The 15506-nt window shown below is 36.4% G+C and overlaps 1 protein-coding gene across 1 annotated transcript in view; it reads right to left on the bottom strand.

The window, feature by feature from the left end:
• Nucleotides 1-15506, bottom strand: part of LOC150081587 (netrin receptor UNC5C-like) — a 383853-nt gene that overhangs the window by 9193 nt on the left and 359154 nt on the right. Inside the window, exon 14 of the mRNA XM_090379449.1 lies at nucleotides 4188-4289. Coding sequence (XP_090235575.1) covers nucleotides 4188-4289 — 102 coding nt within the window. The remainder of the gene's footprint in view (nucleotides 1-4187; nucleotides 4290-15506) is intronic.

A 15506-nucleotide genomic window follows, 5' to 3' on the forward strand; every position in this document is an offset into this window, starting at 1 on the left:
ATAGTAAATTGATGATAAATAAAGTTATTATATATATATATATATAATAACTTTATTTAAGTTAATATATATATTATATATATATATATAATTAGTTTAAATAAAGTTAATATATATATTAACTTAAGTTAATAAAGTTAATAAGTTAATAAAGTTAATATATATATATTAACTATTAACCTAAAATTAATATTAACTTAATATAATAATATATATAAACTAATTATATATATATATATAATATATATATTAACTTAAATAAAGTTATTATATATATATATATATATATATATAATAACTTTATTTATCATCAATTTACTATACATAGAATGAATAATTTGAAATATGTATACAATTATATATACTAATCGTATTGAAAATAAGTAATGTTCGATAACAAAATTCGTGATTCTATCAGTATATTTTTTAAGAAAATAAACACATATTATTTGATACCTTCTGAATGTTTTGCAGACCCTCTGGAACTGGTCTATGGACTCCCATTTGGGAAGCGCCGGTGTAAGGAAATATATTAATATCATTACAGTTTAATACTTGCACATTTGAAAAGTGAGACTCTGAAGTGAAATCTTGAATTTGATCCATGTCAAATTTTAACCCTGAAATAGTGCCCCATAAAATAACAAAGTCAATGGAATGGAACCTGACAGATGCCAAACTTTCTTTTTAATTTTTGGAAAAACTTTCTGGGTTTTTTTTTGCATTCTGCTTGGAGTATACTAATATTTCATCTTTTCACAAGGGATTGCAATACTCATTTTATGCAATTTTTAATAAAAAAAAATTAAATACATTAATTTTGCTGAAAATTACAAAAATTACTTTATTACATTGAAATATAGACCATTATAGGTATAGAATATAAAGATGAAACTGTATTCCATTGTCCAGTTTAAAACCATTAACCATGTGCATGCACATATTTATGCTTACATGTATAAATAGTTTAAAAAATTATTTTAAAAATATATGTATATATTACATACTATTGTTCACTGTGGTTTTCAAATTTTTTCAAAATTTATTTGAAATTTGGCATGCTGTGAAGTGCATGAAATTTGAATATTATATATGTTGCTAACTATGGCAAATGAATGATAATGCATTGGTTATTATTTAAAAATAATAATCTCACATATAATAACAAATCTTACAAACAAATTGTGCAAAATACCTCATGTAAGGCTGTTATAACCGTTGCTATCTCAAGTGGATAGATCACACTGCTAGACCATGTTGGAGAGTTCTCTAAATAACTTGGACTAGAAACAAACAATTCCATCTAGTGGCATGAAGTGGAACATACATGGTGCTGCAGAATGGAATATCATGGATTTTTCTCATCAACCAACAATTATTATAGGCTTTTTATTTTCAAGAGGAAACTCACAGATCAGCATCACTGCTGCAGGGTTAAAGAAACATAATATTATGAGTTTTACAATAGATATATTTTCTTCCCTCAGGAAAGAATATACCCTATATAATCCTATATATAAAAATAAGAATAAAGTTCAGTTGTTTCACTCATAAAACTTTGAATTTTCTTTTCAGAACACCTAGTGTTCATACATACATACGTGTACACACACACACATATATATATATACATAGGGGGTCTGCAAACTTATTTTGATTTTTGAAAGGGTCCATAAATTTCCGTAATTTGGGAACTGCTGCCTTACACCAATTCAATTTTATCAACTTTAATCACTGTATACAATTAAATTATATCAAAAGAGAAATTTTAAAATTTTCTTTACTAATATAATTAATGCAACATTATTTAGTCCTAATGTACCATAAGAATATATTGAAATTCTTTTTATAATGTGCATTTCATACTAATTTAGCCCATATGTAAATGGTGTGGGCTAGAATACTATAGCCAGTAAAGAGTTATTAGATTTTCTTAAAGACTTAGAAGCATGAAATTAAAACACTCAAATGATTTTCTTGGATAATGAATTTTTTCCTCCTGGAGAGTGGTGATGTTTATTTAAATTTCATAGTTATAATACTTCAGTGGTGAAATCGCCATACCACCAGTTCTGCAACCACGGGGACAGGGAGAGTCGAGGGAAGGGCTAATAGCTGGTTTGATTTGGTTGTTAAAGATCATGTGAGTCTGCTTGGTAATGTGATGGGGAAGGGGGACAAATTTATAGTTTCAGCACTGTATTACTTATTCTTCAAATAGGCCTCTGGGGTTGGGAATATTCATATTCATAATAACTGCACAATCATACACCAACCGTTATTAAAAATATAAATAGTGTTATGTTATATTAAAATAATGATGTAGATAAATGAAATAAATAGAATGATATAATTCCACCGGATAAAACTGAAAAAATAATAAATTGATAAAACAATAAAATATGAAATTTTACTGCAAAAAAAATTATTTACAATAAAACAATGTAGATAAAACACAAGATAATAAAAGTGCTAAAACACCATAGCTTTCAGAGGCATCCGCCTCCTTTTATCGTACAGCACATCCTTATATATCAGCAGGCTCACGGTTTTCAGCATGTGTTTCTACAGGAGCATGGGCAGTATTCTCCTGATGTGCACTGGAACCGGAAATGGCTCGGGAGTGTGCCAGGTGGAACCACTTATCCCATCCAAGAACCACCGCCTCGAAGAGGGGATGAATACGGATTCCCCTGTCTGTATTAATGGTATTGCTCTCAGAGGAACAAATCTGCAAGCTCTCGAGCCATTTGCGGTCCCAAAATTTATGTGTCTGGTTGACGATAACAGTTTCGTCTGGGGAGATTTGATGGTGCTTCTTCCAAAAATGTTCTGCCACAGCAGACTTCCCATAATCTGTGGTCTTTATCGCATTCATATGATCCCCCAGACGATCTTTGAACCGACGTTTCGTTTCACCAACATAACATTCCCCATAATCCAGGCACCTTATCTCATACACGACCCCACTTGTAAATTCCTTTGGTGTGGGGTCCTTGACCTGTGACACAACTGTGTGCAAAAAAACCTCCGCCCTGGAAGCTGCACACAGCGTGTCTGGCAATTGCGCAATACCCTCGGTTAGGCCCGGATAGTAGGGAATGTATGCGGTGGCAACTGGTGTAAACGGTTCTCTTCATCCGTGTTCTGCTCCTAAGGTATATTTATCTATGATCTTCTGGGGGTAGCCGCATTTTCTGAGATCCATTTTCTGTGACACGTTTAATTTCTTCTTTTCTATCTTCGGGGGTGCTGCAATGGGACCCAGCCCTATCCAACAATGCCCTAATAACACTATTCTTATGATGGTTGGTTTGTGCCATATTCTAATGCGTATATTGGCCCTGGCACATGGGTTTCCTACATACACTGGTTTTCGGCCCCATGTGCCGGGGCCAATATACACATTACAATATGGCACAAATCAACCATCATAAGAATAGTGTTATATAATATAACATAACACTATTTATATTTTTAATAACGGTTGGTGTATGACTGTTCAGTTATTATGAACTGTATTACTTAACTATGCTTTAAAAAGAAATTAATGCCTTTTTATTGAGGCTGAATTTATTTTTTGTTCTCGTCTGTACATTTGTTTGCATGCAGGTTTGAATGCATTTTTTTAAAAATGATTAACCCACCAACATGATCATTTTCATGATTTACATTTACATGATCAGCACCTTTCTCATTGCCATTAAAATGTTGAGAAATCTCCATTAAGTAGTTTCAACACAACTCCACAGCATATCTTTTCAGCCGACATACAAGTGGACTAAAGAGACCTTACTGATAGTGAATTATTTTCTAATATTTAATAACACATATTAGTAACACATACTAGCTTCCGTAGCCGAGTGGGCAGGAGCGGGAGTGCAATAGCACACGCTCTTTGAGTAGACCGGGGTTCGAGCCCCTGACTGCTGAATACGGTCGATCTGCCAACCCGCACTGGACCAGCGTGGCAGATTATGGTCCATTTTCCCTCAGCATGAATTGTTGAGGAGGCTTCCATCCTGCAGTGGGTTGATAATAGCTGTACTTTACTTTTTTTTTTTTTATTAGTAACACATTATGTTTTTCCCGAACCTACCTCCACTACTATGCATTTTTAAACAAAATAATTTGTATATGTATAACATGTGGTTATTAAAACCTAAAAACTGGTTACCAAAACTTACCTGCCTACATTGAGTTCTTTAGCTAAACGTCTCCAGTCATTGCCATTGGTGTTTGGAGGATCTAAACAGGCACAAAGTTGTTTTCTGGCTTGGACGGTAAGCCTGTATGAAATTTATAACTTATTGCATAAAGGAAACCTATTAGAATAAAACTTCATTTATTAAAAGTTAGAATGACAGGAGTAGAAGAACTATATTATCCATTTCTCTGAATGGCACTGATATTGATAAAATCACTCATGAGATGCTAAGCTATAATTTCATATCCTGTATTAAGCCAGAAGGGAATATGCATGATTTTGTATGCTTATATCTTAATTCTCATGAATGGATTTTCTTAGATTGGGATAGCTTATAAAGTACAAGAGTTTTAGAAAACCTTGTAACAATGTTAGGATAAATTTTAACTCTATACGCTTTGCTTTTTAACTCATAATACCTTTTTATAAGAAATTTATTTCTTGGTTTATATACTAAAATTTTGAGCACTTTGCTTCTGAATATGGTCAAAATGATCACAAGCCTCACAATTATTATTCGAAAGTAAATTCAGCTCTATTTCCTTGCTGTTGTTATTACTGTTATTTCTGGTATAAGCACTACTTTGGCCACAGTGCATCAATCAAATGATATGGAGGCTATACATGGTGACGGTAACACTTTGGGCTCACATCTGGTTAGTATGGGCTTGGCAAACCCAGGGTCCTGAGCTGGATATCATCATTCTTCTTTTTCTTGGTGATTCCTTTCTACTCTCTCTGGTAACTTGGGAATTTTTTTTATTTTTTGGCTGGTGCAGCATAAGCTTCCTTGCACCATATGGCTAATAATAATAACAGCCAGAAACAATCATATAGTTATATCTGCAGAATGATGGTTTCTTTCACCAGAAAAAAATACAGTTATATCTGTTTTAGAAAGCAGAAAAACTCCAGAAGATCTGCATAATTACCTCTGATATGGCAAAGTGTCAAAGGTTCTTAAAAATTTGATAGAAAACTGAATGAGACTTTTTAGAATAACTGTAAGGTACATTTAACAAGAATATGCTTCATTGCAAGTGGAGACTTGTGTGTAGTGGAGGATCATTTTTTGTGATGAGAAAAAGGTGAGCAAGCTGACTGCGACTGATTCATACTCCAGCTAGGATTACTTTCTCTTTTCTGTTCACGTAGAAGCTGGAGGCCCATAACTGTGGTTCAGGTTTTATTTGAAGTCACTTATTATGTGTTTGAGCTTTCCATAGAAGTGTCCATTGTTCCTTACATATGCTTTGTATATTAGATCTGTAGTTAACACATGGAACACAATAATGTGAGACAGTGCTGTGTTGGATGGATGTTTAGTGTGGCATAGTCTGCACATTCATTTCCTGGTATTCCATTGTGACTTGAGATCCAGAATAAGATGACTATTTGCTGGTGTTCCTGGATATGCATCAGCTTTGTTCTTATGTGCTTTATTAAAGCATGATTAAGTGAGGAGATATTTTGTAATGGTAACAGTGTACTCTGAGAGTCCATAATTCTGCTGTATAGTTTCTACATGCAGTGGGAAGTGATACAGAGATGATGTTATAAAGGAGGATAGTTGCAACACCCACTCCGCTCTTAGACTTTGACTCATCAGTATATGTAAGTACTCCCCAACTTATGTAAATTCAACTTTATGTAAGTTTTTGCCAGCCGGTGCAAAGTGAAAATAATATGGAAATGTATTTTGCATCCCGTAGAAATAAACGGAGGTATTGTGAAAATATCATAATGTGAACCCATTTCTGGAGATCACTACCATAAAACAATAAAAACAATTTGCACTTTCCTGATTATTGGGCTTTTCTGTTAGTGCAATCTATTATAAATAGGTAATAAACTCGATCTTATTGCATTTTCGATAATACTGATAACTGGAATTGTGTAGGTTTTTACATTATTATGGTGAAATGTGTTTCCCCTTCACTGAAATCTTCAGTCATATAAAAAACATAAATAAATTTTCAGAATCTTCTCTTCATTCCTATTTACATATTACAATGATGAAGGGAAAAAGCAACCAATGTAAATTGCAAGTAGTGGCAGTGCTAGGAAATGAAACAAAATTGATTTAGAAGTACGAAGCAGGACAAAGTCTGTCATCTATTACGTGAATTAGGTCTCATTGCTTCAACAGTGAATACTATTTTAAAGGACAGTGAATACTATTTAATGTGTATAAAAGAACATGTTAAAGGATCAACACATTTAAGATCAGCAGTGATCACAAAACAGTGTTCAGGTGCTATATCGAAGGTGGAAAAGCTATTAATAATATGAATGAAAAATCAGATTCAGAAATGAGAGTCCCTGAATCAGAATTTTCATAGTTCTTAATCATACTGCTTCGTACTTCTTAATCATTTTCATTTTTAAATCAATTTTGTTTAGTTTCCTAGCACTGCCACCACTTGCATTTTCTGTTGGTCACTTTCCCTTCATCAGTGTAATAAGTAAATAGGAATGAAGAGAAGATTCTGAAAATTCTGATTCAGGAAAGAAGATTCTGATCCTTGAATTGCCATTAAAGCAAAAGCAAGAAGTATTTATGAAGATACTAAGGATAAGTACATTGAACCCCAAGCTAAGTTCATGGAAACAACAGGTGGTTTAATAGGTTCAAGCATCGCACTGGTTTCCACATTAGAGTATGTGGTAAAGTCACCAGTGCTAATTCTACAGCTGCAGAGAAATTTTGTGGTGTGTTGGAAAAAATTATTGATGAAGGCAGCTATTCAATGCAGCAAATTTTTAACATTGACGAGGCTGCTCTGTACTGGAAAAAAAATGTCATAATTGCACATACATCGTCAAAGATGGAAAGACGATGTCAGGTTTCAAGGCTTCAAAAGATAGGCAATGCTCTTGCTTGGGTCTAATGCAGTGGGAGATTACAGATTGAAAATACTGCTTGTGGAAATCGTCGTGTATTTAATCAATAAACCTACCCTACCTGTGCATTTCCAATCGAACCAGAGAGCATGGATAACAATATCTCTTTGAGGATTGGTTTAAATGCTGCTTCATTCTTGAGGTTAAAAAATATTGTAAAGACAACGACATTCCTTTCAAGATTTTGCTTCTATTAGATAATGCTCCTGGACATTGTCAGTGTGCTACTGCAACAGGATCTAGATAATTTGGGCAGATGGGCTAAGAAATGGCAACTGAAGTTTAACCTTGACAAATGCAAAGTACAGTGGTACCTTGGATTACGAGTAACTTGGTCTGCGAGTGTTTTGCAAGACGAGCAAAAATTTTTAATAAATTTTAACTTGATAAACGAGCGAGGTCTTGCAATACGAGTACAGTCAGTCCTCGTATAACACGTGTTTACACTACACGAATTCGATCATACACGATTTATAAATAGAGGAACGATATCTTATATAACACGAACCGAATTCGCTTATGCACGATTCGCCTTTGTGTTTACAAGAAATGGCAGTCGAACGCAGAATCACCCCAAATGAACGCAACACGATGGGAATGAAGAGAAGATTCCGAAAATGTATTTATGTGTTTTATATCAGTGAAGGGGAAACACATTTCACCATAATAACGTTAAAACCAACACAATTCCAGCTATCGGTATACAGTAATCGCAAATGCAATTAGACCGAGTTTACTACCAGTTTATAACAGATTCCACTAGCAGAAACGCAACTGGAAATTGTTTTTATTGTTTTATTGTAGTAACCCCCTTGAAATGTGCTTTAGGAAAATGTGAGGTGTTAATAGTGTATCTCTGCCTTTATGGTGTTGTTTATTCAGTTGCTACACGGGCGCAGCTTTGTTTATGTGTATCAAGGGTGCCTCCTCATTTTGTAATTGTGCTTTATTTCCTAAAAATTGCCTACCGAGCGTCAAGTGATCACGTGCTGCTCGGGATTGTGGTTAATCGTCTCGCATGTTCGGTCTCAGTCGGCATACCTCATTCGTATACAGTCAACATTGTAGTGAACATTCGTGCTAGCGTTGTGACCACGTGTATGTGCGTAAAGCAATTTTTTTTTTTTTTGTGTTCAAATTTAGTGACTGTTATTTATTAACTGTACACTACGAAAATGGCCCCAATGAAGAAGAGGGTTGAAAAGGAAGGCGGTAAGAAGAAGGAGATGATTACGGTAGAAATTAAGAAGGAAATCATCGAGAAGCACGAACAAGGTATGAAAGTGGCCGCCATCGCAAGATTTTATAAGAAGTCTACGTCAACAATTTGCACCATATTAAAGAAGAAAGAAGAACTAAGGGGACTAGATGTAGCAAAAGGAGTCACGAGAATATCAAAGCAACGGCCACGTATTCTGGAAGATGTTGAAAAGTTGCTTTTGGTGTGGATAAATGAGAAGCAACTAGCAGGTGATACTGTGACCGAGAACTTGATCTGTGAGAAGGGAAAGGCCTTGTACGCCGACCTCGTCAGTAAACAGCCAGGTACGTCTTCAGAAAACGAAGAAGGCTTCAAGGCGAGCAGGGGATGGTTTGATAACTTTAAGAGGAGAAGTGGCATCCATAGTGTTGTGAGGCACGGAGAGGCTGCGAGTTCGGACGCTAAGGCAGCTGAGGCGTTCGTTGCCGAGTTCCAGAAGCTCATGGTTTCCGAGTGTTACCTGCCGCAGCAAGTTTTTAATTGCGATGAAACGGGGCTTTTTTGGAAAAAGATGCCAAAGAGGACCTACATTACAGCAGAAGAGAATGCAATGCTCGGTCACAAGCCCATGAAAGACCGTCTCACCCTCTTGCTGTGCGCTAATGCAAGCGGTGATTTCAAAGTCAAGCCCCTGCTCGTGTATCATTCTGAGAATCCACGAGCCTTCAAGAAATGCAAGGTGCAGAAGAGCCAGTTAAATGTTATGTGGAGGTCCAACAGCAAGGCTTGGGTCACCCGTATCTTGTTCGTTGAGTGGATCAATGAGGTCTTCGGTCCTGCAGTGAAGAAATACCTTTTAGAAAAAAAACTGCCACTCAAAGTCTTGCTGGTTATGGATAATGCTCCTGCTCATCCTCCAGACCTTGAGAACGACTTACTGGAAGAATTCGAATTCATTAAGGTCCAGTTCCTTCCTCCCAACACCACTCCATTACTCCAGCCCATGGATCAGCAAGTCATTTCAAACTTTAAAAAGCTTTACATCAAGGCACTATTTCAGCGATGCTTCGAGGTGACCGAAGAAACTAACCTTACCCTCCGAGAGTTTTGGAAAAATCATTTCCACATCGTAAACTGCCTCAAAATCATCGATAAAGCCTGGGATGGGGTCACCAAGAGAACCCTCAATTCTGCTTGGAAAAAACTGTGGTCTGATTGCGTTGAGGGGTTTGCTCATGAACAGGAGCTGCCAGTTGTCGATGAAATTGTGTCCTTGGGGACGACCATGGGACTGGAGGTGAATAACGACGACATTCAAGAGCTGGTGGAGGAATATGACCAGGAGTTTACCACCGACGAACTGATGGATCTGCATCGCGAGCAACAGCAAGGGGTGATGGAGGAGATCTCGTCTGAGGAGGAGGAGAAAAAAATGGAGAAATCCCTCTCTTCAAATGAGATTAGGGAGGTGTGTAAAATGTGGGAAACAGTGCAAAATTTTGTAGAAAAACACCACCCGAATAAGGCTGTGGCAGTGCAAGCGATGAATCTGTTTAACGACAATGCAATGTCATATTTCCGCGAAATCCTCAAAAGGAGGCAAAAGCAAGTGTCATTGGAGAAGTTCTTTGTTAAAGTCGCACAAAAAGAAAAAGTCAACAGATAGTAGTGATTCCGTTAGTGACAGTGAAAGTCGTTCTACCCAATAATTAATAAATTCGATTGCTTTTAAAAATATAAAAAGGTATGTATGTATTTTGTATTAATCATTTTTACAGTATGTGAATATTTTTGAGTTTTGGAACAAATCATCTGAGTTTCCATTATTTCTTATGGGGAAATTCGCTTTGATATACGAGTGCTTTGGATTACGAGCACGTTTCCGGAACGAATTATGCTCGCAAACCAAGGTACCACTGTACTGCATATGGGTAGAAGTAACCCCAGATAAACGTACCAATTGTGTGGTACTACACTTAAGGTGGTAGAAAATGAAAAAGACTTGGGAGTAATTGTGCAGTCAGATATGAAGTTTTCTGAGCAATGCAGATAGGCTGCCAGGGCAGGTCATAGGGTTTTGTCAATGAAATATAGGAATTTTGCTAGCAGGGAAAAGGAGGTAATTGTCCCTCTGTGTAAGGCAATGGTCAGGTCAGGCCACGCCTTGAGTACTGCGTACAGGTCTGGAGGCCTCATTTTAGGAAGGATGTAGATTTACTTGAGCTTGTACAGAGAAGGGCAACAAGATTGGTGAGGGGAATGAAGGGATCCTCTTATCAAGAGAGAGGCCTAAGTTCTGCAAATTGCAATGGCTGGAGACTAGGCACTTGCGCAGTGATCTGATTGAGGTGTATAAGGCCTTGAATGGATTGAGCATGCTGAATTCTGATGGGATCCTTCCACTTGTTCAGATTACGAACCTAAAGCGGCATAAATTCAAATTAAGAAAGGACAGATGTAGAATAGATGTGTGGAGATTTGCCTTTAACCAGCGGGTGGTTAATTGCTGGAACAAACTTCCATCTGTCATTGTGGAAGTTGATAGGTTGAATAAATTTAAAGAGGAAACTGGACAGGCATTTGGAGGGAATGGTGTTTTTTTTTTTTTTTTTTTGGCTGATGCTGCATAAGCTCATACACTTGCTTTCTTGCATCACATGCCACTACTACATCCTACGCACCTAGATGATTTTAATTTGAATGTGTGAGTTATATTTCTACTGCCAAACATGACTTCACTCATCCAACCTATGGATCAGGGTGTTATTTTGAATTTAAAGTATACTATTTATGAACAACATTTGCTCAGGCATTGTCTGCAGTAGACGGTGAGAAAAATCTGATGTGAAGAGACTTTTTGAAATCTTACAATATTTACCACGTCATTTTAAACATTAATAAGGCCTGGGTGGAAATTACTAAAAGTTATTTAAATGGTGTATGGAAGAAAATAGAGAAGAGGAAAAGAATGTTTGAGGAATATAAACGATGGGGGTCTAAAAATCAATTTTAGCAAGACTGAAATGTTGTCTTCAGGATCAGGACACATTCTAAACATTTTGGGATCAATCTTTGGGATGATCCATCACTTTGTGATGGATCATCCCAAGCAGAGATCAATAAGAGAATTGCAGATGCAGAAAGGCTATCAGCATGTTAAATTCTGTTCTATGGAGCAGAAACAGTCTAAATAAAAAAAAGAAACTTATATTTCAAATGATTGTACAAAGTCTTTTATTGTATGGAGAGGAAACCTGGACATTGAATAGGCGAGGGGAAAACAAATCGCTCTCCACAGAAATGGATTTTTGGAGACACTCAACAAGAACTTCTAGAAGAGACAGAAAATGGAATGAAGACATAAGAGAGAAAATGGAAGTGAAAAATAATATTGATACTATCAAAGAAAAGTGTTTAACATGGTATGGACGCATGGATGCAAGAAACCAGATATCCAAAGGCTATCCTGTAATGGATACCTCCAGGAAAAAGGAGAAGAGGGAGACCTGGGAGGATATGGATGGATGGAGTACGGAAGTGCATGACAGCCTGTGGTTTAACTAACCAAGATACCTTGAACCACACTTTATGGTGGGAAAAAATTCCTACCAAAAAATAACTTGTAAGCTGAGGAAACCCATTGTAAATGGAAATACTCTTCTTGAAGAAGAAGATGGAAGAAAATATGACTGCTGCATGTAAAAGGCTTCAAAGGATTTAAAAAAGACATCATATGAAGAGGTTACAGATAAGATTGTAAAGCTTGCAGAGCTACTTCAGTTGGAGGTTGATGCCAAAGACATAGAGGAGTTAATAAAGGAAGAAATGAAGGATTTATCTAATGAGAACTTGTTGACTTGCAGGATAATGAAAGAAGAAAATGCTGACAAGACTCAAGATGAACCAAATGAGGAATCAAAATGCTTTATCACCAAAGAGATAGCAATGGCATTTCATGAAATTACATCGGCAATGGCAAGGTTTGAGAAGATGGATCCTGATAGCAAATGATTCTTAAAAGTTAATAGAGAGGTGAATGATATGCTTGCTTGCAACAAAGAAATTACAAAGAAAATAAAAAAGCCACCATCCAGTTATCCATTAATATGTTCTTTCGTAAGGTTGAGCGGCTGATCCCTTCTAAATCTCCACAGTCTTCAACCTCCTCAGTGGCGTACTTATCAGCTGAAGACGTTGATTCTGGAAATGATGCTCGAGAGGTAAAACTTGTTGACATATGCTTGGCCCTTCTCTTTTTTTTTTTTTTTCAATTTTATAATTTGGATATTTTTGGAATTTTTCCTGTGCATGAGATAAAAAATTGAATAAATAATTCTATTTACATGTTCGTTGGACATTTTGTTTTTGCTTCAATCAAATTCAGCAAGCAAAGTTGCGAGTGCTGCATAAGCATTTAGGAAAATTCTGATGCATAAAATTCAACTTACGTAAAGTTCTGCGGAACACAACCCTTACGTAAGTTAGGGAGTGGCTGTATTTTTTTTTAAATGCAGTAATTTTAATGTGGGCAATATGAAATTGTATTTTAACATCTGCAAGAGAATGTTTTCCCTAGTTTAGGAAATAATTTTCACAGGAAGGAAGTAAAGGACTAGGGGGGATCTGAACTGTTTGGATCTTTGAGGGTCAAGGTATATATTCCAAGTTTTCATTAGAGCTCAACAATTTGATACCAGTAGGTTGACTTGTTCTGGGGTTATTTCTATAGTACTCTTGTAAACTGGGGATCATTAAATATCTGCCAAATGGGATGAGTAGGCAGGCTTTGAATTGTAGTTGCATAGTTCAGAAGTAACATCTTTCTCCTGATACTGAATGGAAGCCCATGGACCTCAGTATAAAGACTTTGTACTGGTAATGTTCTATAAGTGCCTACAGAAATCCTGAGAGCATAACATTGAATAGAGGTCATAATCGTACAATGGGGCACCGTAATTAAGGTGAGGTCTGATTAGCGATCTGCACCTCATGTTGTAGAAGAAATAACTCTGGGTGTGTTAATATTTTTTGGCAAGTAGTATATAGGTGTTTAACATATTTTAAGAAGTTCAACTTACTCTTAAAAATCATTCCAAGGAAACATATGCTATTCACAACTGTGATAGAATGGTTTGTTAAACATATCTCTGGATCAGGATGCAGCTTCTGTTTGTTACAAAAGGGTATTACACTAGGTTTCTGGTAAGACAGTTGGTACCCATTCTGTCCATCCATAGCTCAATATTATTAATTGAGATTTGGAGTTGCCTCTCAATGAAGCTCATATTCTGAGAACTGCAAGAAACAGTCAGATTGTCAGCAGAGAGGTATAAGTTTATAGTGTTCAGAATATTTTTGGTCATATGATTTCTTCTTATTGCAAATAAGGTGGCACTGAGAACAGAGTCTTGTGGGACTCCTTCCTCTTGTATATCAGCCAAGTCTTCTTGTGAGAGGAATTGGCCAATAGCAAAATTTAAAGGATCTGTGCTGAAGAAATTTTTGTACGAAGTATGGAAAGTGGTTTCTCAGGTCAAGCGAATGGAGATCTCTCAAGATATTTAGACACCATGTGGTGTCAAAGGCTTTCTCTATGTCAAGGCTATGAGATGCACTGTTTCTGATTAATGCATTCCTGATGTTTGATTTGGCTTTGACCATGAGATCTGGGGATGATTGATTTTTCCTAAAACCAAATTCATTACCAGAGATTAGATTTCAGGACCAAGATACCAAGTCAACTGACAGTGTTTCATTTTTTTCTAGGGCTTTATTCAAGCAGCTGGTAAGAGAAATGGGTCTATAGTTGTGAGGAAGAGTGATCTTTCCCTGGGTTGGGGATTGCCAGTTTATAGGAGTGATGCCAGGAAATGATTGCTCATTTCCTGGCATCACTCCTAAAGATGCAATTGCAGAATGTCATCAGTGATGATAATGATTTATTATCTAAGTGTTGGAGTATTAAGTAAAATATTCTTTGATATAGATATGGCTTCTTGAAATTCAAGCATAATAAGTGGTTGATTATAGGGTAAAGAAGATGTGGTTCTGAAATTCATTTGTTCTTCATCTTCTGGAATGATGGATCATATGCAAGCCGAGACAAATAGCTTTGAAAGTACAGTGCCTAGGACATTTGCAATCTCTGCAGAAGTAAAAAGCTCCTGCCCATTCCATATGAAAAGCACAGAGGATAATGGAGAAAATTTGCCATTTAGTTGCTTTATTTTTCTCCATATCATTCTTACATCAGTATTTTTGTTAAATGAGCTTATAAATCAAATCCAGGAGTCTCTTAGCTATCTTCCTGATGCAGCAGGCCTTGACTCTCATAATTTATAAGACTGGTGGTGATAGGGTATTTCTGGAATAAATTCCACACTTGGTTTTCTCCTTTTTCTGCACTCTTACAGTCTTTCTTCCACCAATAATTTATAGTTCTATAGTTTCTTAACTGTGATTGTGGAATGGCAGTAGATGCAGTTGTTAGTATTTGTTTCATAATATGATTGGTAACTGTGCCAACAGTACAAGATTTTGTGGTCTGATCATCAAAAGATACGTGGGAAGTGTACTTTGCCCAATCTGCCTTCAAAAATTTCCATTTTATGCAGTTTTCTGAGGGGTAGTGATCACTATTGAACAAATCCTTAAGAGCTATCCACTTGATACCAGGAAAGAGAGTTGCAGAGCAGATAGATCTATTGCAGAGGTTGTTCCTGAGATGGATGCAAGTTGGTGAGTCAGTATTTAGTATGCTTAGATTTTGTCTGTCAATGGGCATTTCAATGAATTGTTCTCGTCTTTCTACATTGGGAGAAGAAACCCCAAAATGGATGGTATCTATTAAAGTTGAACAATAAATAGAAATGGACTGGAAACTACAGAATAAGATCTTCAAGTTCATGAATGGTATAAGGATGATTGGACATCAGGTAGATTTAGAGAAGTGTCAGAGCAGTACCAAACACTATACATGTAGAAACTGCTTCAATGGAGGTTTGTAAGGAATGTGTTTGCAAGGGATTCGTGAATCTAAGAGTATGGCTACTCCCCCCCCCCCCCCCAAGCATTATATGTAACAGGTCTGTCATGTCAAAAGAGAGTATAATTTTTTTTTAGGGAGACACTTGAGGTGTTAAATATGTCTCTTGTAAGCAGATGCCACAGGCTTATGATGCTTAATTATCTCAT

Source organism: Mastigoproctus giganteus, chromosome 8 (assembly GCF_048544385.1).
Source record: "Mastigoproctus giganteus isolate SK-2022 chromosome 8, ASM4854438v1, whole genome shotgun sequence".
Lineage (NCBI taxonomy): Eukaryota > Metazoa > Arthropoda > Arachnida > Uropygi > Thelyphonidae > Mastigoproctus > Mastigoproctus giganteus.